This window comes from Crotalus tigris, unplaced genomic scaffold, assembly GCF_016545835.1.
Source record: "Crotalus tigris isolate CLP2741 ecotype Arizona unplaced genomic scaffold, ASM1654583v1 scf7180000024480.717441, whole genome shotgun sequence".
NCBI classification, from domain to species: Eukaryota; Metazoa; Chordata; class Lepidosauria; order Squamata; family Viperidae; genus Crotalus; species Crotalus tigris.
Window position 1 is genome coordinate 666,829 of NW_024100650.1, and position 26,899 is coordinate 693,727.

The 26,899-nt window shown below is 39.2% G+C and overlaps 1 protein-coding gene across 1 annotated transcript in view; it reads left to right on the plus strand.

The window, feature by feature from the left end:
• The first annotated feature begins 15,437 nt into the window (after positions 1-15,437).
• Positions 15,438-26,899, plus strand: part of LOC120303719 (contactin-5-like) — a 29,119-nt gene continuing 17,657 nt past the window's right edge. Inside the window, exon 1 of the mRNA XM_039333424.1 lies at positions 15,438-15,745. Coding sequence (XP_039189358.1) covers positions 15,649-15,745 — 97 coding nt within the window. The 5' untranslated portion in view covers positions 15,438-15,648. The remainder of the gene's footprint in view (positions 15,746-26,899) is intronic.

The following is a 26,899-nucleotide window of genomic DNA, read 5'->3' on the forward strand; positions in this document are numbered from 1 at the left end:
GCTCCGAATCAGTGTTTAAATGAAAGGAAGGTTTCTTAAAGCAGTTCTGAAAAGCCTGTGGAGATAAAATGATAGGTCAGCAATTTTGTAGCTGGACAGAGAATAGGAGATGCAAAAATAGAACAATGAGACAGCAGACAGAAGTACAGGTGAGAGTATCCATCAGTTAAGACACAAACTGTCCAAAAGTGTCTTTCAACTACAATGAAAGTTCCAACTTTGTTCTTGTTACAGATTTGAGCTTTGGGATCTTATGCAATAAGGAAGAACTCAAAAAGAAAGCACAGAGAAAATCTTTAAGTTCCTATCTTTATTGATAGAAATTACTAAACATACTCATGTAGTCATAGTCACCAAATTATGCAGGGTATATGTTATGCAGGGTATACCATGTAACGCAAGGAATGTTGGAGAAGACAGAATACTTGTTTAAATGGTTGTGTGCATAGATGATGCCTTCTGACTGGTTTTTCTACAGACCTGCATTTAACTTGTGCCAGAAGCCCTCAATCATCCAACACTTCAGTTATCATATCCTATACATTCACTGGCTGTCGCCATGACTGAGTTAAGTAAAACTTGCTCCATGGTCATCCTTTCATTCTTTATCAACTGTCATTTGGCCTTGTCTGGCTTCAGCCGATATCAGCTTCTTGGCTCTTGTGCCTATACGTGACTCTCGCAATCATTTTCTGTCTTCTATCCATTTGGTGTCACTTTGATTCTTATATATTAAATTCCTCATGCAGCCCTAACACAAAAAAACAATCATATCACCTTTGCTATAATTTTAGTAAGCATTCAGACAATGTTCTTAAAGCCATGAAGCTGCATGATTTGGAGGTTGTCCAGGCCCTAAAGAAATAAGATCTATATAAATACCTGAAATAAACAGACTGGGTTGCTATGTAATGTTGGTCCCATGGACTGGAATGGATTTCAACCTTCACAAGTAAAAGGTTAGTTTAATTAAGTGTTAGCAAAAGCTGTTTACAAGCATCTCCCACAGTGCTGACAACACATCCAATGATTAATTTATAGAATTCCTGGGGGAAAGACTAAGCCACAGAAAGGTCTTAACAATACACACCAAGGTGAATGGAACATAGTGAAATATTTAGCACACACCAAACCACAGCATGGAAAGTTACTTAAAGTCCAGGCTATACAAGGGAATTTGTTTAGAGTAAAAGAAGACAGTCTTAAAGGGAGAGAAAGAGACTAGATCAGAAAAGGTGAGTTGTTTCATCCCATCTGGATATTTCATTCCAGGCTTTTAAATGCTTGCATTATCTCAGTCACCAATAATTGCATGCGCTTGATCTATTGCCTTTGATATTAAGGAATCAACTTTTTTGGGGGGGGGGTGTTTGTGTTTTCAAGTCAGTTTTTGACCTGGCAATTGTCTGGATTAGTCTGTGCATTTCTCTTGACAATGGTTTTCAAAAGTGGTTTGCTATCACCTCTTTCTTAGGGACGGCAAGAAAGTGACTAGCCCAAGGTCACTTGTGCCCATGTGCTGCAGCTGCCAAAAAAAGCCAATGTAGCCCTGGACTACATCAACAGAGGGATAACATCAAGATCACAGGAAGTGATCATGTCACTTTATACAGCACCAGTGAGGCTGCACTTGGAATAATGAATGCAGTTCTGATCACCATGATACAAGAAAAAAGAAATATGCTGAAACCCTAGAAAGTGTGCAGAGAAGAGCAACAAAGATGATAAAGGGTCTGGAGGCTAAATCGTATGATGAATGGTTGAGGGAGTAGGTATGTCTAGCCTATTGAACAGAAGGATTAGGAGGAATATTATAACTGTCTTCCAGTATTTGAGGAGCTATCATAGAGAAGAAAGTATTGATTTATACTACAAAGCACTAGAGGGAAGGATAAGAAGTACTGGATGGAAGCTTGTAAAAGAGAGATCGGCCTAGAAGCAAGGAGAAATATTCTGACAGTGAGAACGATTAATGGAAGTGGAACATCCTGCCTTCCCCGAGTTGTGGTTTCTCCATCTCTGGAGGTTCTCAAGAAAAGACTGGACAACCATTTGACTGGAATGGTATAAGTTCTCTTGCCTTAAGCAGGGGGTTGGACTAGAAGATCTCTGAGGTCCCTTCCAGCCATATTATTCTATGTTATATGTTCTTGTCGAGTCAGTGACTAGGCAGTCTATATCCAGGAATTTCTTCATGAGAAGCATCTTCAGACGTGGGCCTTTAAATCAGAACAATCTACAATTTACTTTTCCATCAACCTATAAGGTACAATACACTAAGGCGGGATTCCCACCAGTGACTCATGGTGTCTGCTGCAGTCATCCAACTATTGTTATGCCAAAATAACAATAAGTGTTATATCACTTCAAGGATGGCCTAGTGACATTAAAATATGCTATAAGTCATTAGTGGATAAATAGCCTTCCCATAGGTCCAAGGTCATCAAAGCTTCATAGTTGGGGAAAGATTTAAACCTCAATTTCCTCAGTCATAGCATGGTAGTCTAACCATTCTTTTCTCTTTCATTAACTCAGGACATGCCCAGTGATTAATTCCTTGTGAACTGGAGTTATTACTTTCATAATTAATTCCAACAACCAATTTAACATCTCTGGTGTTGCCTCTGCTATGTCCAAATGGTTGTTGAATTGTTTGGGTCTCTCATTCCTTATCAAATACGAGCCTCAAATGATCCAAATCTCCTGATAAATAAAAGAAGATACATATCTGGCATAAGCATAAAAGAAGATACATATAAAATAAAGACACATATCTGACATAAAAGAAGATACATATCTGACATAAGCATAGGAAAATTTGTAGCTAAATTTATATGAAATCATCTCTTCCATTTTATTTTTTGCTGTGTCACTAGCCAATTACCTAACTGGTTCATAAAGTGCATTTATTGCTTTTTCATTTTTAAAATTAAATGAGATGACTTTGCATAATATGGTAATAGTTGTTGCTTATTTATATAATATGCTGTGGTTGTACCTGTACTCTCTGTACAAGTTGCTGAAAGAACACCCAAGCTACTCAAAATCCTTCTAGAACTGAGGGAAAAACACATCTATTTAGAAGCAAAAATACAATGACAAATTGTTATTTGAGTAATCTAAAATATTTTCTTAAAGTGCAGTATTGGATGCTAGAAATATTTCAAAACTGTGGTCAGGGATATCCAGTCAAGTTTTTGCAACCAGGATGCTCCTAATCAAGATAATATATAGGTCTGGACAAAATCCATACCACTCTGTTCAGCTTGCAACAAATATCAGAGATAATTACCCAGCTGGGAGAAAGAGCAGGCAAAAACAAATAGAATGAGAGTCATGAACAAGAGACAAGAATTTGTCTCCAGGTCCAATGGAAAAAATACTGTGGAAATAGCACGTGCGATCTCAAATAAGGGGTCTCTGACAGTTCCAGCTTGAAACCTTTTAGATTCATAATTCAGCAGAATGGCAATGTGAAGTAAGACATTAGTGGGTTCCTTCTTTATTCTGTACTGAAAAGGATGAGAATGATGTATCCAATAAGAAACCACTGTCTCATTCTTTCTAAATATGGGCATTGTCTTCAAAAATTGCTAAGCTAGGTAATACATTAGATCAGCGTTTCTCAACGTTTGTGTGACGGCAACCCCCGCCATACGGATGCGCCGCGCATGCACGGCGCCACCCCCATGCGTGCGCCGCCCCCATGCACATCCCCATGCGCGGCACCTCCATGCGTGTCCCCATGCACGGCGCCCCCCATGCATGGCGCGCATGCGCGGCGCCGCCCCCTGAGGGGGGGAAATGGCAGATCGCGTTGTTTGGTGACCCCCATAAAATGGTCGTTCGACCCCAAATGGGGTCGTGACCCATAGGTTGAGAACCGCTGTATTAGATCATAGCACCAGCTCACTCAAAGACACTGTCATGGTCATCTGCCAGGCTTGCTTCTTATTTAAGACTTAGGTATAATTCTTGCCTTTCTGCATCTCTCTCTTTCTCTCTTTCTTTCTCTCTTCTTTCTCTTTCTTTTTGATTGTTAGTGTATGCTAGCTTTTATTTCTATGTAACAAACTTATTAATATATAAGAATTAAGTACACTTCTTTTAATTGCTTTTTTAAAAGGGCTCAGATGGTGCAGTGTTATTCCCCTCTTAATCTTTAAGGTGTTTTACATCACAGAAGCCATATAAAGCACAGTGAGGTATTTTGCATCACTCCACAGAGTCATCTTTCATTTCCACTAGTGGAGCGGAAAAGTCATGTCCAGAAACTGCTCACTGCTACAGAAACACCTGGCAAGCCCTAAGATTAGCACCTAGCAAAGCACAGTAACAGAAGAACAGAATTTTAAGTGGCCTTGGAGGTATTCTAATTCAAACCTCTGCTCAAAGTGATGGCTAACCTTTTAGAAACCGAGTGCCCATAAACTGGACCCATCCTTATTCTATCCCCTGCCCTGCCCCTGCCCCGCCCTGCCCCATCCCCCCCCCGCCTGCCCGCAGGGCTACTCACCGCCTCCAGGGCCCACTGCAGATCGCCCAGATAGCCCAGCAGTGCCATGGCGGCCACGCCTCTGCCTGCCCCCCACAGCATCAACTGTGTGCGATGGGGCATGAGAGTAGAGTCTTGTCTATGATGCCCAGCTGCCATGTCCTTGGCTGCACTGCTTCGCGTGGGCAACTCTCCTCCAGGGGGGCTGCTGGTGAGGAGGGGGTTGCGGGGGAGGCAAGGCTGGGGCAATGGGATGTGTGCCCACAGAGAGGGCTCCAAGTGCCACCTATGTGTGCCCTAGGTTCGCCACCATGCCCTATACCATTCCAGACAAATGGCTGTCCTATCTCTTTTTAAAAACCTCCAGTAATGGAGCACCCACAGCTTCTGAAGGCAAGCCATTCCATTGATTAATTGTTCTCACTATCAGGAAATTTTCCTTAATACTAGATTGGATCTCTCCTTGATAAGCTTCCATTTGTTATTTCTTGCCTTGCCCTCAGGTGCTTTGCAAAATAGGTCAACCCTCTCTTCACTGTGACATGTCCTCTCAAACATTGGAAGAAGGCTTCACTCATGTCACCCCTAGTTCTTCTCAAACCAATGTGACAACTGTGCTTTTAGAAACTGGGGTGGGGAGCACCTTCTGCTTTACCAATGAGATTTGAAGAAAGGCTTTGCATTAGTCATGGTCCAAGTGACGTACCCTGTTGAACCTTTGCATTGCCCTATAATATCTATTTTAGCAACTGGTAAGGATTTGCAGTATTCAGCTCTATGCTTTATCATGTCAAGTTGATTGTTTTGAACCAGCAAGGACACTATAGACACTTCCTTGGAAAACAACATAATTAAAAGTTGCAACATGGAGAGAAACTTTCAGTGACATTTAGCTCAACATGCTAGTAGTAAAAGTGTGGGCAAGGGAGGAGAGAGAGATGGAGGAAATGTCCCTATCAAGTGAAGGTCACATCTGCAAGTATTATAAGCAAATGTCCGTTCTAATTAATAAATGTCACAGAATCCTAGCCACTGACCAACTATTCCTTAAAAATCCTATCTTGCAGTTAGAAAATCAGAAATTCTTTACTCAAGTGTACAGTATTGCCAAATTTGGTAAGGCACAATGCTTCTGCATTACCTGAGTTGCTTTTGAATATCTCACTGTTCTGGGATATTACTAAATCTTTGTCCAAAAAGATATGTTAACCAATACAGTAATAACAACCCCTTTGAACACCTCTAAGCAAAACCAGACCACGTTTTGGCAGAAATCTAAATCTGCCAGTTGTCAAAATTTCACTTTTTCCCCAACCCTAGCATTATTGCTGAATATTTTCCATTGCCTGGTGACATTCATTGGAGCAGGGAGGAAAAGGCCAGGGGAATTCACTAATTCCTGTTCTTAAAGATATTTGATACAGCCTTAAATAAATTATCAGGCAGCTCTATTTGCCAACAATACGCCTGTAGTAGGATAGGGATCATCATGCTTGCATAGTTTTCTGCATGCTCAAGGATTTTAACTCAGCTGTGAGAAAGAATCACCCTGGAAGAATTGGGAGGAGGAGTTGGTGTCTGCCTGGGCTTTGGGACAGAGACCTTATGATTTGTATCTCTGTGATGGAAGTCACTCTCCTGTACAATGCAGGGTTTGTGGTAAGGAATCCTCTAGATCAGACATGTCAAACACAAGGCCTGGGGGCTGGATGCAGCCTATGAAGTAGTTTCATGTGGCCCGCAAAGCCATCCTGGAAACAATGAGGGAACGGCCCCTGCTGCCTTAGCCCTGCCCCAGGCCGGCCGGGAGCCAATGTACAATTTTGTGGTGGCCATCTGTGCTGAAACGCATTCAGCTCCACAAGGCCATCTGGAAACAGCAATGGACCAGCCCCTGTCGCATCAATCCCGCCCCCTGGGTGCATGCTGGAGAAGCGTCACCCTTTGTGAGGAATGAAGAAATGGACCATGCCTTGGCACTTGCCCCGGTCCCACCCCCTTCTGCCAGAGACCCTCAGATCTGTCCCACTCCTGGCCAGGCCCCAACAGGCACCATTGACACAAACGATGTAGAGCTGGCCATGCCCACCCAGTAGGCTGCACCCATCCTGACTACACCCACTTGGCCCCCCAAGAGCAACCGCAATGCTGATGCGTCCCTCAATGAAATTGAGTTTGACACCCCTGCTCTAGATCTCTTAATATGGCCTATTCACAAACACACAAATGCTCAGGGGAAAAAAAAGCTATCAAATTCTAGGAAGGAAGGAATAAATGATAAGCTTGCTTCTTCCAAAAGACCTGATCTAATATTACTTAGATGACTTTTAAAAGCAAAATTAAATCATGTCTTTCGGAACTCAAAAAGAACTTGGTTATTAGCCCTGAGTGGGACCCCTCACATGCAGATTTAAAGAAATTCCATAATTAAAGGAAACTAGACCACTAAGAAGTATTTTATAAATATGGTATTGGTTTTTAGGGAAAGAAAATCAAGTTATGAACTCTAGAATGGTTTAGGGAAAGAGGAAATTTGTTTATTTAGGGTTATATAGGAAAATCCAGATTCTGCTTTTTTTTTGATGTTCACTGCAGACTCTAAACTATTAAAACCTAAACATTTCTTCTACCTCATTTACTGAGCATTTCTAAAGTCATTTTTGAAGAGAATCAGTATCATTAGGAATACAGAATCCTCATGAGTAGCACAAATCAATTACCATTAAGATTATTATTTTATTGCAATTTTATCCATTTGTGTATATATGGTTTTATTTATAAGAAAGTACATTCCTAACATATAAGGAATGGTTGCTGGAATTGGATATGTCTAGTTTAATGAAGAGAAGGACTAGGGGTGACATGATAGCAGTGTTCCAATATCTCAGGGGCTGCCACAAAGAAGAGGGAGTCAAGCTATTCTCCAAAGTACCTGAAGGCAGGACAAGAAGCAACAGATGGAAACTAATCAAGGAGAGAAGCAACCTAGAAATAAGGAGAAATTTCCTGACAATTAGAACAATTAATCAGCGGAACAACCTGCCTCCCGAGACTGTGAATGCTCCAATACTGGAAGTTTTTAAGAAGAGACTGGACAGCAATTTATCTGAGATGGTATAGGGTTTTCTGCCTGAGCAAGGGGTGGGACTAGATGGTCTCCAAGGTCCCTTCCAACTTTATTACTATTATTACTTTAATGTTGTAAGCTGCCCAGGAATGGGTGGCAAACAAATTTAATAAATAAATTAAAATAAATAAATAAAACAGGCCCTGAATGAAATGGCATTTTTAACATTAATTCATTTCAAATAGCAATTGGAATAGTCAGCATGGTGGAAAATATTATTACCAAGACTTTAAATGAAGATTAAAATTAGGCAGCTCTTACAATGGCTGCATTGAGCTGAAGTAAGATCAGTTCTGCTGCCAATCATGATTTTCTGTTTTAAATTGATTGCAGATGGTTTTATGTGGTTTTGAACTTGTTTTTATTGGATTGTCTTCACCTGTTATATGTCACTAAGGGTTGCTTAGTTGAAATGAGCAGCTGTGCAAACTGACTAATAAGTGAATATCCTCTTGTTACAGACTTCTTGTTTTTGAACTGTATAGATTTATTTTCATTCTTCTTTGCTTAAAAAAAAAACAAAGAACAAAACCAGGTCAAATTCATGAAGAAGGTAGAGATATGTCAGTTCCATTAGGCAGATCAGACCAAACCAATTTGACAGACATTAGAACTACACTTTATTGAGGTGGGCTACAATAACAGTATTTTGCAAGTTTGATTCTGCAAGTACTCCTCTTATAACCCAGTAAATCAGGGAGATATTTGACTGAGTTGCTTCTGAATATTATCTTCTTTTCCAGGAGTCTAATAATGTTTAAGGTCCCCTTACTTAAATTATGGTTCCTGCGTATTTCTAACAAGATCACCTCCCTTATTCTTTACAAGATTATTATTATACAAGAGCCGAGGTGGTGCAGCAGTTAGAGTGCAGTACTGCAGGCCACTTTAGCTGACTGTATTCAGCAGGTCAGCGGTTCAAATCTCACCGGCTCAAGGTTGACTCAGCCTTCCATCCTTCTGAGGTAGGTAAAATGAGGACCCAGATTGTTGGGGGCAATGTAAATATATATATATATATATATACATTGCTTACTGGTGTACACCGCTTAGAGAGTGCTTGCACTTAAAGCAGTATATAAGTCTCATAAATAAATAAATAAATATTCAGTGTATGATGAGAACATGACAGAAGAGAAGTAAACATATATACACAGTCCCCATAATTATGAGTAAAACCTCTATGGGAGAATGTTAGTAGCCTCATAACTGGATGTCCAGTTCAGCTATCCAGGTGATTGCCTTGGGTGCTTCATGCAAAACTTCTAGGGTCCTATAGAATGCACATCTTGGGCACAATATATGTAACAGTTTGCATATTAGGATCAAATTTGCAACAAGGGGAATCTTTCCATCCCCACTGATACAGGGCAGAGGCACTTCTTACAGTATCACACCTTGTTGTTGTTGTTGTTGTTGTTAGATGTGAAGTCATGTCCGACCCATCGTGACCCCATGGACAATGTTCCTCCAGGTCTTCCTGTCCTCTACCATCTTCTGGAGTCCATTTAAGCTCCTGCCTACTGCTTCAGTGACTCCATCCAGCCACCTCATTCTCTGTCGTCCCCTTTTTCTATTGCCCTCAATCTTTTCCAGCATTGGGCCCTTCTCCAGTGAGTCCTTCCTTCTCATTAGATGGTCAAAGTACTTGAGTTTCAACTTCAAGATCTGGCCTTCTAAAGAGCAGTCAGGGTTGATCTCCTCTAGGACTAACCGGTTTGATCGCCTTGCAGTCCAGGGGACTCACAGGAGTCTTCTCCAGCACTTCTCCAGGCCTCAATTATTTTGCACTCAGCCTTTCTTATGGTCCAGCTTCCATAGCCTTCATAGTCAATAAAAGAGTATATCACACCTAATTCTGTTCAATTTCAACCAGACAAAGCGAGGCCGGTCAAAACCAGGTGGTTTGACAGAGGGGTCACTAATGGTCAGGCTACAAGAATAGTACCTTGGACTATTCTTCTCTCCAGACATTCTTGGGGTTAAACTGGGTAGATGTTAAGTGAATAGCAGATTTCCAAGCTGGCCTATGGGATTTCAATGTTGTGATGGGCTCTGCATTGTCCTGGTGAATAGGGAGGGCCTTGTTGTTCAGCATCCTTGACCACAGCCAAATGAGAGCTTGTTTACAAGAGATTTAATATAAAAATCTGGAATGGGAAGAATTTAAGAATCTCTTCCAAAGTGAGCAGTCAAGTTATTCTGTATTCTATAAGTGGATTTTTAAGGATTTTTCTATTCCTTTTTACAGGCATGATGAGAAAAGACATAGTAAATACAAGTAATAAACAAATAAAATTAAATATTTGCAGTTAGGGTAAGCCCACTTTTTAACAATAAAAAAATAAGTCTAAGGAAAGTTAAGCAAGATAAAAGACTTCTATTTTAACAATATTAATTTGCGTAAATAACACCGCCCAATGCCATTCCTTGAGCAAGAAAGGGAGTCTAGAAATATGAGATATAAATAAATGTAATAAATAAATTGCTTTGCAGTCCAAACCTAGATAGTTTCCCTGCTATCCAGATGTTGTTGTTTTTTCTCTTCTTATTCTTGTTCTAACTTTCTGGAAGAACGGAACTGGAATAATATAAACTTCTTTGAACTCAGTATAAAAGTCACAATATAGTCTTTGTGACACAATCAGGGAATGAGCTGTTTTTATGAGCAAAAAGAAAATGAAACAGGGTCATTTGGGAGAAAATGTTTGCTTAGTTTCCAATTCCAAATAGAAATTACTATAAATCTACTGTCACTACATTCTAGAATAGTATATATATCTTGTCAACATTATTACTAATCTACTGTCACTACATTCTAGAATGGCGTAAATCTTGTCAAAATATGATAAGAAAGCTATCAAGGGAAAATGGAAGATAATATTATAAAGAAAACCACATTATATTGCTGGATAGAAAATTCCATTAGGTCTACAAGATGTTGCGTGCTTCATTTTAATTTTTAGCTTAACACAGTGGACTACTGTTATTTTCTTTCTTTCTTTCTTTCTTTGTTCTTTTTTTTCTTGGTCCAACAGTATTACATTACAAAACTAAATAATTCATTTTGCTGGGAAGCAAACAAAGCTGCAAATAAAAGCTATATAGAAAAATAGGATGTAATTTCAAGGCTGAATGGTCATCACATAGGAGCTTGTAAAAAGGATAAGATTCCAAATTTGGGTTTTGAAAAAGTAGTTAGCTCTTGATTCATTTTGATATTCCCATATAGTCCAATGCTAAGGGAGAAACTATTTTTGATCTGCAGAACAGACTGCATTTCTGTTTTTAATGGTAAATTCATAGAGATAGGCAATCAGAGCTCCTTTTATGTTATCTTGGGGGTGTGAAGGAGTCCCTGATTGTCCCAGTATTGCAGAACTAGTTCTAATGCATGGGTGGGCCTCAAGAGGTCTCCAGACTGTATTCCCCCTCTCCACTACTCATCACATTGAAAAGGAGGGGAACAAACCCTGAGATTCCTAGATTCTTCTTCTCACCGGTAAATCATTCCCATTTCCCAGTTGAAAGAATCAATAGAACTCTTTATAGTTTCCTGGTTCAGCCAAGGATAAAGGTAGTAACTAATCATTTTAGCCTTCCTTTTTGTTACTTCCACATAGTAGTAACTGCCAGCTGCAAAATCAAAATAAATTTTTGCTCCTTCAGAATGTTAAATATGGCCATCCATTTATATACTAAACTCTCTTTCTCTTTTTGCTGAGTGAAATGGTGCAACAAAGGGCAACATTTTTGGAACCAAGGTACCAAAAATGGACTAAATTTAAAGAATGTGTTCAGTATCGAGAACCCATAACTCCGAAGTGACTGAAATTTAGGAAAGGCATGGCTGCTTCAGAAGGAGGGTGGAAGGGAGGGAGGGAGGGAGGGAGGGAGGGAGGGAGGAAGGAAGGAAGGAAGGAAGGAAGGAAGGAAGGAAGGAAGGAAGGAAGGAAGGAAGGAAGGAAGGAAGGTTTTTGATGCTCCTTGCCAGCTTCCCACAAGGAAACTCAATAAGAAAGCCGACAGGAAGCTGAAAGCTGATCCTGTTTCCACTGCTTTTTTCCCCACTCATCTCTGTTTAGGTGAGGAAATATCATTGAAACGATGTTATAAAGCAGCACAGGTTGTCTAGTTAGACAGCAAAGTTTGTCTATCCTTTAATTTGAATTATTCCTCTCCAAGAAGAACTATATGTGAATGACTTCTCTCTAACTATTGTTGGTCCTTGGGAAGCCATGGAACATCTAGAAAAGGTTTCTATAATGGATGATAGGACATGACAATAATTCTTGTTATATCACTTTGTAGATTAAACAAATGCAAGATAACCACACTTCACCTAAGTAGATTTTTTTTTCTTTTGAGACAATCCTAAAGCAAATTTGTCTTTCATCAAATTCAGTGGGAGCTGGTAGGAAAAACTGCAGAATAATTGATCAGCCTTGAGAAATTGGAACATTCTACCTCTGATTTCTTGTATCTAAGAAAGTAGTGAACTCAATGAGACACACGATCCTGTATAGGGTTCTGTTATGCTTTGCCTCTTTCCAGCCAGAAAATAGGTTTTTTGTACAAGGACAGGCAAAATAAAAATGATGGTCACATTAGTAAGGAGCAAGTTTAGTTAATTATGCTTAATGTTATAGGACAATTATTGAACTAATCAAATGCAACTACAGACTAGTTTATCAATATGAGAAATGCACAGATATATATATACTTCAAATATATTAGTAGTAACCTGAGACTTTTGCAGTGCTCTGTATATGAAAACTGCCTCTGAAGAGGATTCAGAAACTTCAGATGATGGATACACAGTAATAAGGTGGCTATGTGATAACATATGTAGCTATCCTTAAATATTTGCCCTTGTTGCCCACAACATTGGTCAATTTAAGATGTTAGTTTTAAATATGGAAGCTGTAAAATGCTATTTGAGGATCAATTGATCTGCTAGGTGCTATAAATTTCAGAAACCCAACTAATAGAAATCCATTTGTCAAGTCCATTGTCCATTTGAACATGGGGCGCTATCTAACAAAATTAAATTCAATGGTGAAAATATAAAGTTCTCCATTTAGGCAAAAAAAGCCAAATGCACAGGTACAGTATAGGTGGTACCTTGCTCAATAGTAGCAACTGTGAGAGGGATCTTGGAGTCCTAGTGGACAATCACTTAAATATGAGCCAGCAATGTGCTGCAGCTGCCAAAAAAGCCAACACAGTGCTAGGCTGCATTAACAGAGGGATAGAATCAAGATCACGTGAAGTGTTAATACCACTTTATAAGGCCTTGGTAAGGCCACACTTGGAATACTGCATCCAGTTTTGGTCACCACAATGTAAAAAGATGTTGAGACTCTAGAAAGAGTATAGAGAAGAGCAACAAAGATGATTAGAGCATTGGAGGCTAAAACATATAAAAAACAGTTGCTGGAATTGGGTATGTCCAGTTCATGAAGAGAAGGACTAGGGGTGATATGCTAGCAGTGTTCCAATATCTCAGGGGCTGCCACAAAGAAGAGGGAATCAAGCTATTCTCCAAAGCATCTGAAGGCAGGACAAAGCAATGGATGGAAACTAACCAAAGAGAGAAGCAACCTAGAACTAAAGAGAAATTTCCTGACAGAACAATTAATCAGTGGAAAAACTTACCTCCAGAATTTGTGAATGCTCCAACACTGGAAGTTTTTAGGAAGAGACTGGACAAGCATTTGTCTGAAATTGTACAGGGGGTTGGACTAGACGTCCTCCAAGGTCCCTTCCAACTCTATTATTAATATGGTGGTGATGATGATGATGATGATGATGATGATGATGATGATGATGTCTCTAAGGTATGGAAGTGTAGTTGATTGTCAGTTGCTCTGCTTTTAGAAAAAAAAACATCAAATTGCAGTGCAATTTTTCCAACATATAATTTTTCCTTATATGTTGTAAGTTTTATACATTACTATATTGTATTAATTTTCTCTTTAATTGCTTTATTTGTTAATTTTGGGGCTGTAGTTAATCATAATGAAAATAATTTTTTTTTGCTGATGATATATTCCTGAAATTTTTAGCATACCTTAAACCTGAAGATGAACTCTAGGAGCAGTAACTGTTGATTTTTCCAGTTAATATGTGAAACGTTTTGTTTGTGATGGAAGTTCTGTGAATGCCCATTCCTAAGAAAAAAACTTTGGCTTTAAGCAGCCTCATCTGCTGTTAACGTGTCTCCTGTTTATCCAACAAAAACAGTTTTCAAAGATGTGAGAAAAGGATAAGAGTCTAGAAATTGGCAGTTAAGGGGATTGCTTAGATGATGATGATAATAACAGAAAAATAAAAATATTGATTTATTTTAACGTAAAAAAAGTGGATAGTTTGGTTTAGTGGGTGGGTTGTAAAATAATTTTAAAACATTAAAATAAATGCCTGCAGAAAACATTGGAATCCCAGTCCTGCAGTTATCCACTACAAAATTTCTTTAAATCAAAACCTATTATCAAAAAAGCTTCCCATTTCCCAGTTGAAAGAATCAATAGAACTCTTTATAGTTTCCTGGTTCAGCCAAGGATAAAGGTAGTAACTAATCATTTTAGCCTTCCTTTTTGTTACTTCCACATAGTAGTAACTGCCAGCTGCAAAATCAAAATAAATTAACAAGCAAACAAGAATGACTGATGCTTCTTAACTGTATTCATAATGTTAACACTAGACAAGAACATTCCCATAGTGCACACAAAATGCTCAATAAATCAACTCAAACTAAGGAAGTATCTTTGCAGTTTTAAAGGCATCTGAAGCTCAACACAAACCATGCATGCTAAAGGTTAACATAACAGTTAGTGTTTGGTTTTAGACAATTTTAGACATGTTAGCTACAACTGCAAAATACTTTCATGCATCAACACAGATACTTTTGTATTATACAGTTGCATAATCAAGTGCAGCTTGATTAGCTTACTGTAGGAATAACCCGTCCATCCTTTCATGTGTAAGTTCCCCATCTTTTTTTTTTTTAAGGCAGTGGCTTACAGATCAATGTGGCAGACATAGAGCAGTCTATACTCACCTTATCTATATGTTAAGCAATATGTTTAAATATTTCTTACATCTCTCTTAAAACTGCATTTCATATACCTTTATCCAGTCTGAAATGGTTTGGTTGGAGAGAGCTTGGCATAAAACAGCCCAGTCACTGAGTTGGAACAGTTAAATCTCTGAAAACACAGCTCAAAAATAACCAGGTCCTGTTTTGTTCCATCCATGAAACAAAAGTTTCTAAACAGTATTTATAGTCAGACTATCAAAATAAATAATCTGAAGATGCAATAATCTGAGGGAAAAATATTTTGCATATGTTTTGTAAATATAGAATCATAAAATTCTTTATTGGCCAAGTGTGACTGGACACACAAGGAATTTGTCTCTATGACAGCAAGTAATAAGTCATAAATCACAATAAACAATTAATAAATCAAAAGAAACCAATAGGAGAAGATAGTAAGAAAGATGAGAGGATGAGAAAGATGAGAAGTGAGACAACGCTGTGGGAATTAAGTGTTCAGCAGAGTTATGGCCGGGGGGGGGGGATGTCTTTGTATTTAGTAGTTTTGGCATGCAATGCCCTATAGCAGTATCCTGAGGGGAGAAGTTGAAATAGATTATATCCAAGATTTGAGGGGTCTGCAGATATTGGTCACTCAACAGTGACACACTGGTGTAACGGGCGCAGCAGCACCTGCATTTTCTGCGTCACATAAGAAAAGTACATCTTCCTTCTCCTATCCTTACCACTTTCTATAGAGGGACACTCCAGAGTATCCTGTCATATGGCATTACTGTCTGATTTGGAAGCATTATTGCTTCAGACAGGAAGGAGGTGCAAAGAGTGGTGAGGATGGCAGAAAAGATTATTGGTAGTTCACTTCCTTCTAACTTCTGGTTTTCATAGTGAACCATTAGTTTGTGTAATGATCTCAGCAATCACTTAACAATTGTTGTGAAATAGGTCATAAAATCAAGTTACCCTGCCATGGGAAGCATCTCCTCTCTGGATTGGCAAGGGTCATCGCAGCCCTATCACCCACCAACAAACCCCGAGCCATTCTCAGATGCCTTCAAACAAGAGGGTACGTTTGATTCCCCACCTCACCCCCTTTCCTCTATCCATCACAGTGAAGAGATCTGAGACTGTGACATGTTCAGAAATGATTTATGTTATTTCAATTGTTTTTGCACCTTCCCACCCAACTTCAGCAAACAACTTCCACCGTCTCCCATGTTTTCATAAATCTTAAAATAAGCCCTTGCAATGTGTTTCCTACAATCCTTTTATTGAAACCATATTAAGGTAACCCAGGTAAGCTAGACTTGAAGTAAAACTGCATTACTACTACAGAGCAGAGCAGAGCAGAGCAGAGCAGAACAGAACAGAACAGAACAGAACAGAATAGAATAGAATAGAATAGAATTCTTTATTGGCCAAGTGTGATTAGACACAAAAGGAATTTGTCTTTGGTGCAGAAGCTTACAATATACGTGCAAAGCAATAGAGTAATAATAATACAAAAATTATATGAGTGTGTGTGATTATTTATTTATATTTAGATTATATTTATATAGTGTATGTATTATTATTTTCATATATGATATATAAAATATAATAATAGGGATTAGTCGAGAAGATGAGAAGGATAACAATAATACTACAGTCGTAAAAGGTGGTGATGTCTCTACCTTTAAAAATCAATATATGGGGGGGGCTAGAAAACTAAACTAATTCTCCCCCGATTGTCCCAATATTTTTCACAGATGACTCCATAATATTTGTTACGTATTGAAACTTATAGCTGTGAGGTTCTACTTACCAAAATAAATTTTATCAACAATTATATTTTGTAAATGTTTTCTCAGGAGGAAGTTGTTTCTGTATGCATATATGTGTGTGTATGTGTATGTATGTATGTAAGTACAGTATTTGTGTGTGTGTGTGTGTGTGTGTGTGTGTAACCTCTACAGTAGAATAAATTATTCAGATGGCTTTTCCTTTTCCTGATGAGCTTTACTCATGTTTAGTATTATTTTATAGCAAGACTCTTAAACCCCACCCTCCGTTTATGGTTTTCCTTTTTTAAAAAAAGTAAATATTGTTACATCTCTTCACTGCTGAGTTGTGGTTGCCTGATTTTTGCATCCCAGATCTGGCAGTTCTCAGTGCTGAGTTCTGTGACAAGCGAAGGGAGATTGATCTAGGAAGCCTAACCCCTCATGAGTATAAGAGTTTTAAGGGGATTAGCTCCAAGGTTTCTATCAAGCTTAAAACTATCAGGTTTAAAAACTATCAGTTCCAGTCTTGTAGTTTAGAGAGCAACATCTCCTCATGTATCTTTTTCTCCCTTGTTGGGCTTGGAGTACATGACCTTGACTATTGTTTAAGTTCTTTTCATCAAGTAAAAACCACTGGTGTCAGAAAAGCCCATAACACTACATCAAAAGAGTGTTTTATTGTCTGTTCTACTATGTGCAATCAAACATTTTGTTATCTTTTTCTATGAAATATAAAAACAGATTTCCCCAGACTCAAGCAACTAGAGTATGTTTCAGCTTTCAGTTGCACCTATTTGCACCCACAAGAATGATAGAAGTCTGAAAACTGGCTTAATTTCACACAGTGCGCCAGCATTTGCAACTGCAATACAACATTTGGTGAAATATTTTGTCCCCTTTAGTGAGCTTTTGCAAAATTGATGCAAGCTTACTGTTCTCCAGTCTTAAATCAAAAGGCACTATTGTTCTCATCCAATGCTAATGGGGAAAAATGTGTCTTAGCTAAAATCCTAGAAAGAAAGAAGAAAGAAGAAGGGGGAGAAGGAGAAGGAGAAGAAGAAGAAGAAGAAGAAGAAAAAGAAGAAGAAGAGGAAGAAGAAGAAGAAGAAGAAGAAGAAGAAGAAGAAGAAGAAGAAGAAGAAGAAGAAGAAGAAGAAGAAGAAGAAGAAGAAGAAGAAGAAGAAGAAGAAGAAGAAGAAGAAGAAGAAGATTGTTAATTTAATTGGATTTGCTGTCTATGTACACTAGCCTGAAATTTGCAAAAATAGATTCAGAAATGAATTCAGAATGGCTGTTTCCACAATAATGAAGGTTAATTGAAAGACCATGAACACTCACAATCTGAAGCTGGCACATAGCAATTGTAAATTGAAAGCAAATAGTCAAAGAATGAATACAAAAGTGAAAAGTGATGTCTGAACTAATGAATAATAGCTGCTTTGGGGAACTATCATAACACTTGACTTTCTATTAAATCAGCCAATCTCAAGGACTGTGTTCAGTTGTGGGAATTATGCTTTAACAGGGCCAGAAGCAAATACGTTGGTGGAGATTCAGAGAATGGCAACAAGAATGATTCAGAGACCAGAAACAAGTCCTATGAACAGAAATGAAGGGAATTGGATATATGAGCAAAGGAGATTGAGAGGGATGAGGTAGCACACTCTTATAATTACCTGAAAGATGTCACCTAGAACAAAATGTCCACATTCTCCTATTCCAGAATGCAGAACACAGAACAATAGTTTTAAGTTACAGGAAGAAAAAAAATTCATCTGAGTTTCAAGAAAAATCTCCTAACAGTAAAAGCAGTTTGAACAACCAAGAGAGGTAGCAGAACTGATTACCTCGATTTTCTCCCAGCAGGCTCTGAAACTGAATTACGTTTAGTTCAGGCTTCAGCATACTTAGAATAGACCATTTAAATCAATGGCACTGAGCTGTCAATCCAATTGTCTGTTAACATCAACAAGGCCCTTTCAGTAGATAGTAGAATTGCTTCCCTTTGAAAAACAGCCCCTGTATATTCTCTCCAAGGCCAAGAGAATGTGATAAGTTGATCAATTGTATTAAAACCGATTTCCAGTAAAAAAAAAAAAAATTGTATTGCAACATACACACACACACATACAGATACAGAGATAGATAGATAGATAGATAGATAGATAGATAGATAGATAGATAGATAGATAGATAGATAGATACACACACATACATATATACAGTATAGACATATACATATATATACACACACACACTTAAATACATAAATACATACATACAGTAAAGAAACATATACTTTTAAAAGCATGAAGGGAAAAGAAAGGAAAAACAAAATTTCATCCATTGAAGGTTGTCAGTGGTAGATGAAAGTTCCTAATGAATTTCAGAAGAGAGAACATTCTAGATTGTAGTTGTTATAGAAAGTTTCTCTTTCTCTCTCTCTCTTTGTGTGTGTGTATATGTGTGTGTGTGCATACACACAACATATTTATTTATTTAAATACCACTCAACTCTTAATAGCCTTGGACAGTTTACAGTAAGAAATTGCTAAGGACAATGAAATAAGTATCATAATAATCAAAATAAAGGAGTAAACAATGGCAAAATTAATGAAAGTGGACAGGTACAAAAAAAAATAGAGATCCACACAATGCCATTCACACCACTTGCAGTTTCTGTAACTACAAAAATATGATACTCTTGGTTCTTAAAATATGTAGCAGGTTCTCTTCTTCTGGTCTTAGAGATGCAACGAAGTCTACAATAACAAAAGCGTTATAAATGGCTCATATATATGTCACAATAGATCTTTTAGAGTTCCAGTGTCCGGTTTTTCAGGGCAAAATGGCAGCTTGACTACAATTCTGGATGGGTTCAGTATTTGAGAATGTAACAGAGGTTACAAAGCTTTCTTCCAGCATTCACTGACATATAGGAAGAAATCCTTTGCATGGTTTCAAGTGGATATGTCCAGATGAGCCCATGCTGAGTCCTAACTTTGTCTTCTGGCCTGTTTCATTACCTCCCAGAAAACCAGGGAGGAGCAAATTACAGATAATCCTCAAATTACAGCCATTCATTCATATTATCATCATAATAAGCAAGACAACACAAAGCATCTGGTATTGGATGCCTGAATAATTTGCCACAGATTTCTTTTTCATATGAAATATCCTGATGCACAGGTATAGCATAGGTGATACCTGGCTCAATAATAGTAACTGCAAGAGGGATCTTGGAGTCTTAGTGGACAATCACTTATATATGAGTCAGAAGTGTGAGGCAGCAACCAAGAAACCAATGCAGTCCTAGGTTGCATTAACAGAGGGATAGAATCAAGATCACGTAAAGTTTTAGTACCACTTTATAAAGCCTTGGTAAGACTTCGGTACACTTGGAATATTGCATCCATTTTGGTCAACACAATATAAAAAATATGTTGAGACTCTAGAACAGTGGTTCTCAACCTTTTTAATGCCGCGACCCCCAACCGGTCGTAAGTCAAGGACTACTCAACCAGTCGTAAGTCGAGGACTACTCAACTGGTGCAGCACCGTTTGCAGAATGGGACTTTTGGCGGGCTCAGCAGGGCAGAGACAGCCTGGACAATTCCTATTGGCTTTTGAAAGCCAATAGAATTAGACTCTATTCAAGAGAGTCTATTCTATTGGCTTTCAAAAGCCAATAGAATAAAAGGGAGTAGCACAGCTAAGGAAAAGGGGGAAAAAATGGCAGACTGCGTTGTTTGGCGACCCCCGTTAAATGGTTGTTCGACCCCAAATGGGGTCCCGACCCACAGGTTGAGAACCACTGCTCTAGAACAAGGGTGTCAAACTGCCGGCCCGCTGGCCGGATGCATCATGCCGAAATGGCACCCACCCCAGCTCCAGCAATGGGGGGAAAGTCACGATATATCACGACACATCACGTAACGTGGCGAGTTTGACATCCCTGCTCTAGAAAGATTGCACAGAAGAGCAACAAAGATGATCAGGGGACTGGAGGCTAAAACATACAAAAAACGGTTGCCAGAACTGGATATGTCTAGTTTAGTGAAAAGAAGGATTAGGGGTGACATGATAGCAGTATTCCAATACTTAAGGGGCTGCCACAAAGAAGAGGGGGTGAACAAATTAATACAAAATACTGTTTATTAAGGCTTTTAAGGCTATTTGGAAACATTAGTGGAAATCACATATTTTAAATGGATATATTTAATTTTTATATGAACAGAATAAGTTGTAGATATTACAGACCAGTTGTGTACCAAAATAGGCACAAAGCTGTGAATTTTAAGGAAACATACACTTCAAAGGTATCAAACTCCACTTTTTGTATGGGAGGGTTTAATAATTTGCTGAAATTCTATGTGAATACTTGAAATGTTATATGCGTACTTGGGGAGGGGGACATTGTTATCAATCGAAATTTATGCAGACTCGCATAATTTTAATTCAGCATCTGTCAACCTTGGCATCTTGAAAATGTGTGGAGTTCAATTCCCAGAATTCCCTGACGAGTATGTTTGCCAGGAAATTCTGGGAATCAAAATTCTCATATATCTTTAAGCTGTCAAGGTTGATGAAATACTGCTACAGCTTGATAACATATATTGCAATTTAGAATTTGTAAGGAAGTTGCTGAAGTTCAGAACTGGAGGAGGCTGACAATTGACAGGTGTTACTAAAATCTTGATGAAAAGCAGGAGAAAAGTAATATTGCCCTGGGGAAATTAATGGTATTAAGTGATAACATATGTTTGTCTGCATTTATTTCTCAACAGATCTGTCTTTGTTAAGGAAAGTCATTGATTTATTATGTATCAACATCCTTGTCATGATTTGTTATAACCTATTAATTTCTCCTCCCATTTTATGTTCTTGCTTACAAATTATAGCTAAAGTTAGAAAACACAACTTGGTCTGCAGTCAGCTTAGAGAATTTTGACCTTTGGGAATTTAGAACTATGGATTCTGCAGCTCTCAGCACGGAACCATCCAACCATGCTTTAGTCTTTTTTGCTGAGCTTTTTTTTCCCTGATTGGTTATCAATCCCACTTTACCTGTTTTCTTTGTTTATATTTTAAAATGCCAGACACAGCTTTAAGGACCTCTAGATCAACAATTAGACAAAATAGTAATATGGCTACTATCAGTGTGAATAATAATTTACTGTAATTCTTTCTTTAGGAATAAATTTGGATAATTAATGATAATTAACCATTTTAATTAATAATAATTATTTAATTAATAAAATTATACTTTTATTATCAATTAATTGATAATGTATACTATGCATTATATGTTATTAATTATTTTATTAATAAATAAAATTATTAATTAATAATTCTAATTGCATTACTTCCTCTGCAATTATGTGTTTTAGAGTAATGTTACCATTAAGGCTCACAATGTTTGAAAATATACCGACAATCATTGTTTATATTTTCATTTTATGTATATCCTATCTTTTATTGCAGGACATACTGTATAATACTTTCTTCCTTCAGTTTTTTTCCACCACATCAAGTCAGGTTGAGAAAGAATTATTGGCTGGAGCCATCCTATGGCTAAGAGTTGATTTGAATCTGGGGTCTTCCCATTCCTAACGCAAAACTGTATCCATATTCCAGGCCCTCTGAGTGTTGCTGTTTATGTTTTATCCCAATAACTGGAAGCAGTTGGGGTCTGGATGGGATGAAATGGATCCAGCTCAACTCAAGCAAGACTGAGTGGCTGTGTATAATTCTTCCATCTGCTACTCTGGTGCTCAGACCTGGTGTGCAGTCTGGAAATCCTTCTAGTTTAATGGCTCCTGCTCCTTTAGGTGATGCATCAGTTGCACCCATTCTTGGACCAGGAGGACCTGCTCACTGCCATCCAGGCCCTTGTAACCTCTTGCTTAGATTACTGTAACACACTCTCCATCAGGGGTGTCAAACTGTTGACCTCGAGCCGGATGCATCATAGCGAAACCTCGGCCACCCCATTGCCGGCAATGGCAAAAAAGTCACGATATATCGCAACACATCATGTGACATTGCAAATTTGATAACCCTACTGTACGTGGAGCCTTTGAATAATATTCAAACTTCAGATGCAGCTGCACGGTAGTAAATTGTGCTGTATAAATGGCATATGCAACACCACTACTGTGTGAGTTGCACTGGTACAGGTGTGTTTCCAGGTACAATTTAAGGTGCTGATCATCACCTTTTGAAGCCCTAAGTGGCTTGGACCAGGCTACCTGGTCCAATTCAATCCAGCAAATTTGGAATGTTGCAGATCCCATCAACTAAAGAGAGCCAACTGACGGGAACTAGAAGATAGACCTTCTCTGCTATAGGTCCTGTTATTTGGATTCATTCAGAGATTAAAATGGACCCAGTCATTTTAACCTTTCATAAGGCATTAGAAACTTGGCTATGTACTCTGGTTTGGGACTTGGAATGTGCCAAAGGCCCTATTTCTTGGCTTTTTATTAACTGATTAAAAAAAGAAAGAGATATATACTTTTGTAAACTCTTAATGTAGCTTACCACTTTCTCCAAAAGTACATAAACAGAAGACAATTTATAGACTGTAATCCTAAATCCGTTTAAGAGTCAGAAACAGTTTGTGTAATGTGTAAGTCCTGTTGTGATACTTGTAGGATTCTAGATATATTTCAGATCATTTGATCCTTTTCAGATCTGAAAAGGAAAGTTGACTGTAAGGACCCACCCCACTTTGCATCTTAAGAAGACAGAACTCTTGGAATAGCTCTTCCAACAGGAATCCTTTATTAAGAGAAAATGGTTGCAGGCATGCTAGACAGGACTTGGGGTTCAAGCTCTCCCATTCAAGGTTTTAAGGGGTTCCCCAGTAGTCCCACCCAATCAACCCCCCTTCCAGTGATAGTTTCAAGTATCACAATTCCATCCCCTTTCTTCTTCCGTCTGGATGGAGACTTCAGATAACTACATGAAAGGCAATTACTCTTCTTTGATATGTTAAAGCTTAGAGGCCACAATAAACACACATTCAGTCCTTTGAAGTGTGCTGAAGGAAGTGAGGGCCATAAAGCCCCTTTGCTCTCCCCCTTTTCTCCCTCTTATGGCAGAATCCAGAGAAGGCAGAATTGGGAGTTTCTATGTTTGATAATTAAAGATGAAATATAATTGGATTCTGACATCCGGCCCCTCTTAACAATAAGAGAGATCCACCTGAAAGAAAACACAAGTAAAAAATTTAGTTAGGCTTGTTAGGATACTCTGTGTGAAACTTCTTCAATAGCTTCGGGGCTCTGACGTGACGTTTATGGACCCACTCATTTTGTGAGGCAGGGAGGTGTTTCCAGGCAACTAGGTACTGAGTTGTTCCACGATATCTCCTAGAGTCAAGGATCTCTTTTATTTCGAAGTGTTGTTCCCCCTCCACCATGATTGGAGGTGGTGGGGGGGGGATTTTTGGCCGTAGAGGTGACTGATGCTCTCTTTTCAGCAAGCTGCAATGAAAAATTGGGTGTATTTGCCTGAGGTTTTTGGGTAATTCTAATTCTACTGTTACTGGATTTATGATCCTTTTAATTGGAAAAGGTCCTATATATTTTGGTCCAAGTTTTTTACAGGGCTGTAGGGACTTTAGGTATTTTGTAGATAAGTACACCATTTCTCCTATAATGAATGGTGTAGGCTCAACCCTTTTTTTATCGGCTTGTGCTTTGTATGCCCGCCTAGCTTCATCTAGTGATTTTCTGACTATTGGCCAGGTGTTTTGTAGGCTTTCCATCCATTCTTTCAGTGAAGGGATCGTTGGTTCTTTTGGGGTTAACTCTGGCATAGGGTTGAAACTTTGACCGTTGGCTATTTGAAAAGGAGTGTAGCCTGTGCTGGAGTGGACTGCATTATTGTAGGCAACTTCTGCAAAAGGAAGTAAGTCCGTCCAATCACTCTGTTGGAAATTTAAAAAACATCTCAAATATTGCTCAAGTACCGACTGGCAGCGTTCCGCTTGTCCATCTGTCTGAGGGTGATGGCTAGATGTCAGTCCCTGAGTGGTCCCTAAGAGGGATAAAAATTCCTTCCAAAATGTAGACGTAAATTGCACTCCCCTATCAGAGATGATGCGTTGGGGTGCCCCGTGCAATCTGTAAATGTGCTGGATAAAAAGTTTTGCTAAGGCCTTTGCAGTGGGAATTTTTTGGCAAGGGATAAAGTGCACCTGTTTGGAAAATAGGTCCGTGACTGTCCAGATAACAGTATTCCCATTGCTTTCAGGCAATTCCACTATAAAATCCATGGCTATTTCCCTCCAGGGGGCTGAGGGACTTGCCACTGGTTGTAACAGCCCTGGCGATTTCCCTTGCAACCTCTTTGCTGATGCACAGGTTGGGCAGCTGGCAACATAACTTTCTATGTCCTTTTTTATTGATGGCCACCAAAATTGCCGTTTAATTAAGTGTAAAGTTTTTACAAATCCAAAATGCCCTGCTGATTTTGTGTCATGGCAAAGTTGCATGAAAGTTAGTCTTTGAGTTGTTGGTATATATAACTTTTCCCCTACCCAAGGCAATCCGTCTCTCATTGTGCACACATGTTTGTTTTTCTGGAACCAATCATCTGTTTCCAAACTTTTTCTGAATTCAATCCCAGTTTGGCTGTCCAGTTGTGGTTTTATTTTGGCTTGGGTTCTTGTGGTTACTGGCGCTGCCAGTTGTGATTCTGCCATTATTGGTCTAGAGTCTGTGGTTCGTGCGCTGTTATATTGGGGCATGCGAGATAGTGCATCTGCCAGGAAGTTCTTTCTTCCTGGTAAATGTTTGAGCTTAAATTGGAATTGGTGAAAATGCTGGGACCAGCGGGCTTGTTTGGGATTGAGTTTCCTGGAAGTTTTCAGGGCTTCTAAATTTTTGTGATCAGTCCATACCTGGAAGGGGATTTTGTTGCCTTCCAGGAACTGTCGCCACGTGAGTAATGCCCAACGTATCCCATAAGCCTCCTTCTCCCATACGGGCCAGCGCTGTTCTGTTTCCGTGAGTTTCTTGGATGTATATGCACAGGGTTGCAATACTGCATCATCATTTTCTTGTAATAGCACAGCCCCCACTGCCACATCACTTGCATCTGCCTGTATTATGAAGGGCTTGTCCATATCTGGGTGCCTTAGTACTGGTTCGGCAGAAAAAAGTCTCTTTAGTCTCTCAAACGCTGCTTGGCACTCCATTGTCCATGTTAGTGGCTGGCTAGGTTTTACTGAGGATGTTCCCTTCGTTTTTAGTAAGTTGGTGAGGGGCAAGGCTATCTTGCAAATGAGGGGATGAATTGGCGGTAAAAATTTGCAAAGCCCAGGAAACTTTGTAGTTGCTTTCTTGTGCGGGGTGGTGCCCATTCTAATACTGCTCTGACCTTCTCTGGGTCCATTTCAATGCCCTGTGGGGATATGCGATAGCCTAGGTAGTCTATCCTTTCCTGGTGGAATTCGCATTTTGAGAGTTTGGCATATAGGTGAGCGGCTCGCAGCTTCTTTAAAACCGCTCTGACAAGTTTGACGTGTTCTTCTTTTGTTTCGGTAAAGATAAGAATGTCGTCCAAGTAAACAAGGACCCCCTTAAACAGGTGCTCCCTTAGAACGTCATTGATTAATTGCATAAAGACTGCAGGGCCCCCTTGTAATCCAAATGGCAAGACTTTGAATTGATAGCACCCCATGGGGCAGTTAAATGCAGTCTTCCATTCGTCCCCTTCCTTGATTCTCACTCGATAGTAAGCTTCCCTTAAGTCTAGTTTAGAAAAAATTTTCCCTTTCGATAGGTGTGACAGCATGTCTTTCATGAGGGGCAGCGGGTATAGGTTGCTTTCACTGATTGTGTTCAGGGCCCTATAATCCACGCATAAACGTAAAGAGCCATCCTTCTTCTCTCTAAAAAGGACCGGGGCAGCCACTTTAGGCTTAGCTGGCTCAATGAAACCTCTCTCTAGGTTTTTTTTAATAAATCTTTCCATTTCCTCCTTCTCCTTTGGGCTCATGGAGTATAATCTGGGCTTCGGGAGTTTTGCCCCAGGCTTGAATTCAATGGTACAGTCTGTGGGTCGGTGGGGGGGAAGCTCATTCGCCCTCTCCTCACTGAAGACTTCAGCAAGGTCCCTATATTCCTCTGGTATTTCTGTTAATCTTTTTTCCTCTCCTATGGATGCTTTTTCTATTCTTGATTCTGGTAGCCTCTCTTGGGGTTTTAAGTCCATAGGGTCCCCCTTCGGGAATTTGATTTCTGAATTTCGTCCTCCAATTTACCCAGGGGTTCCATTTTTTCAACCATTCCATCCCTAGAATCATTGGGCATTCCATACCTGGGGTCACCACAAACGTTAAGTCCTCTTCATGGTTGCCCAGGGAGAGGTGTATTGGCAGAGTGGCTAGGGTAGCTGGCACCCCCCCTGCTATGGATCCATCTAGCTGGCCAAATGAGATTGGT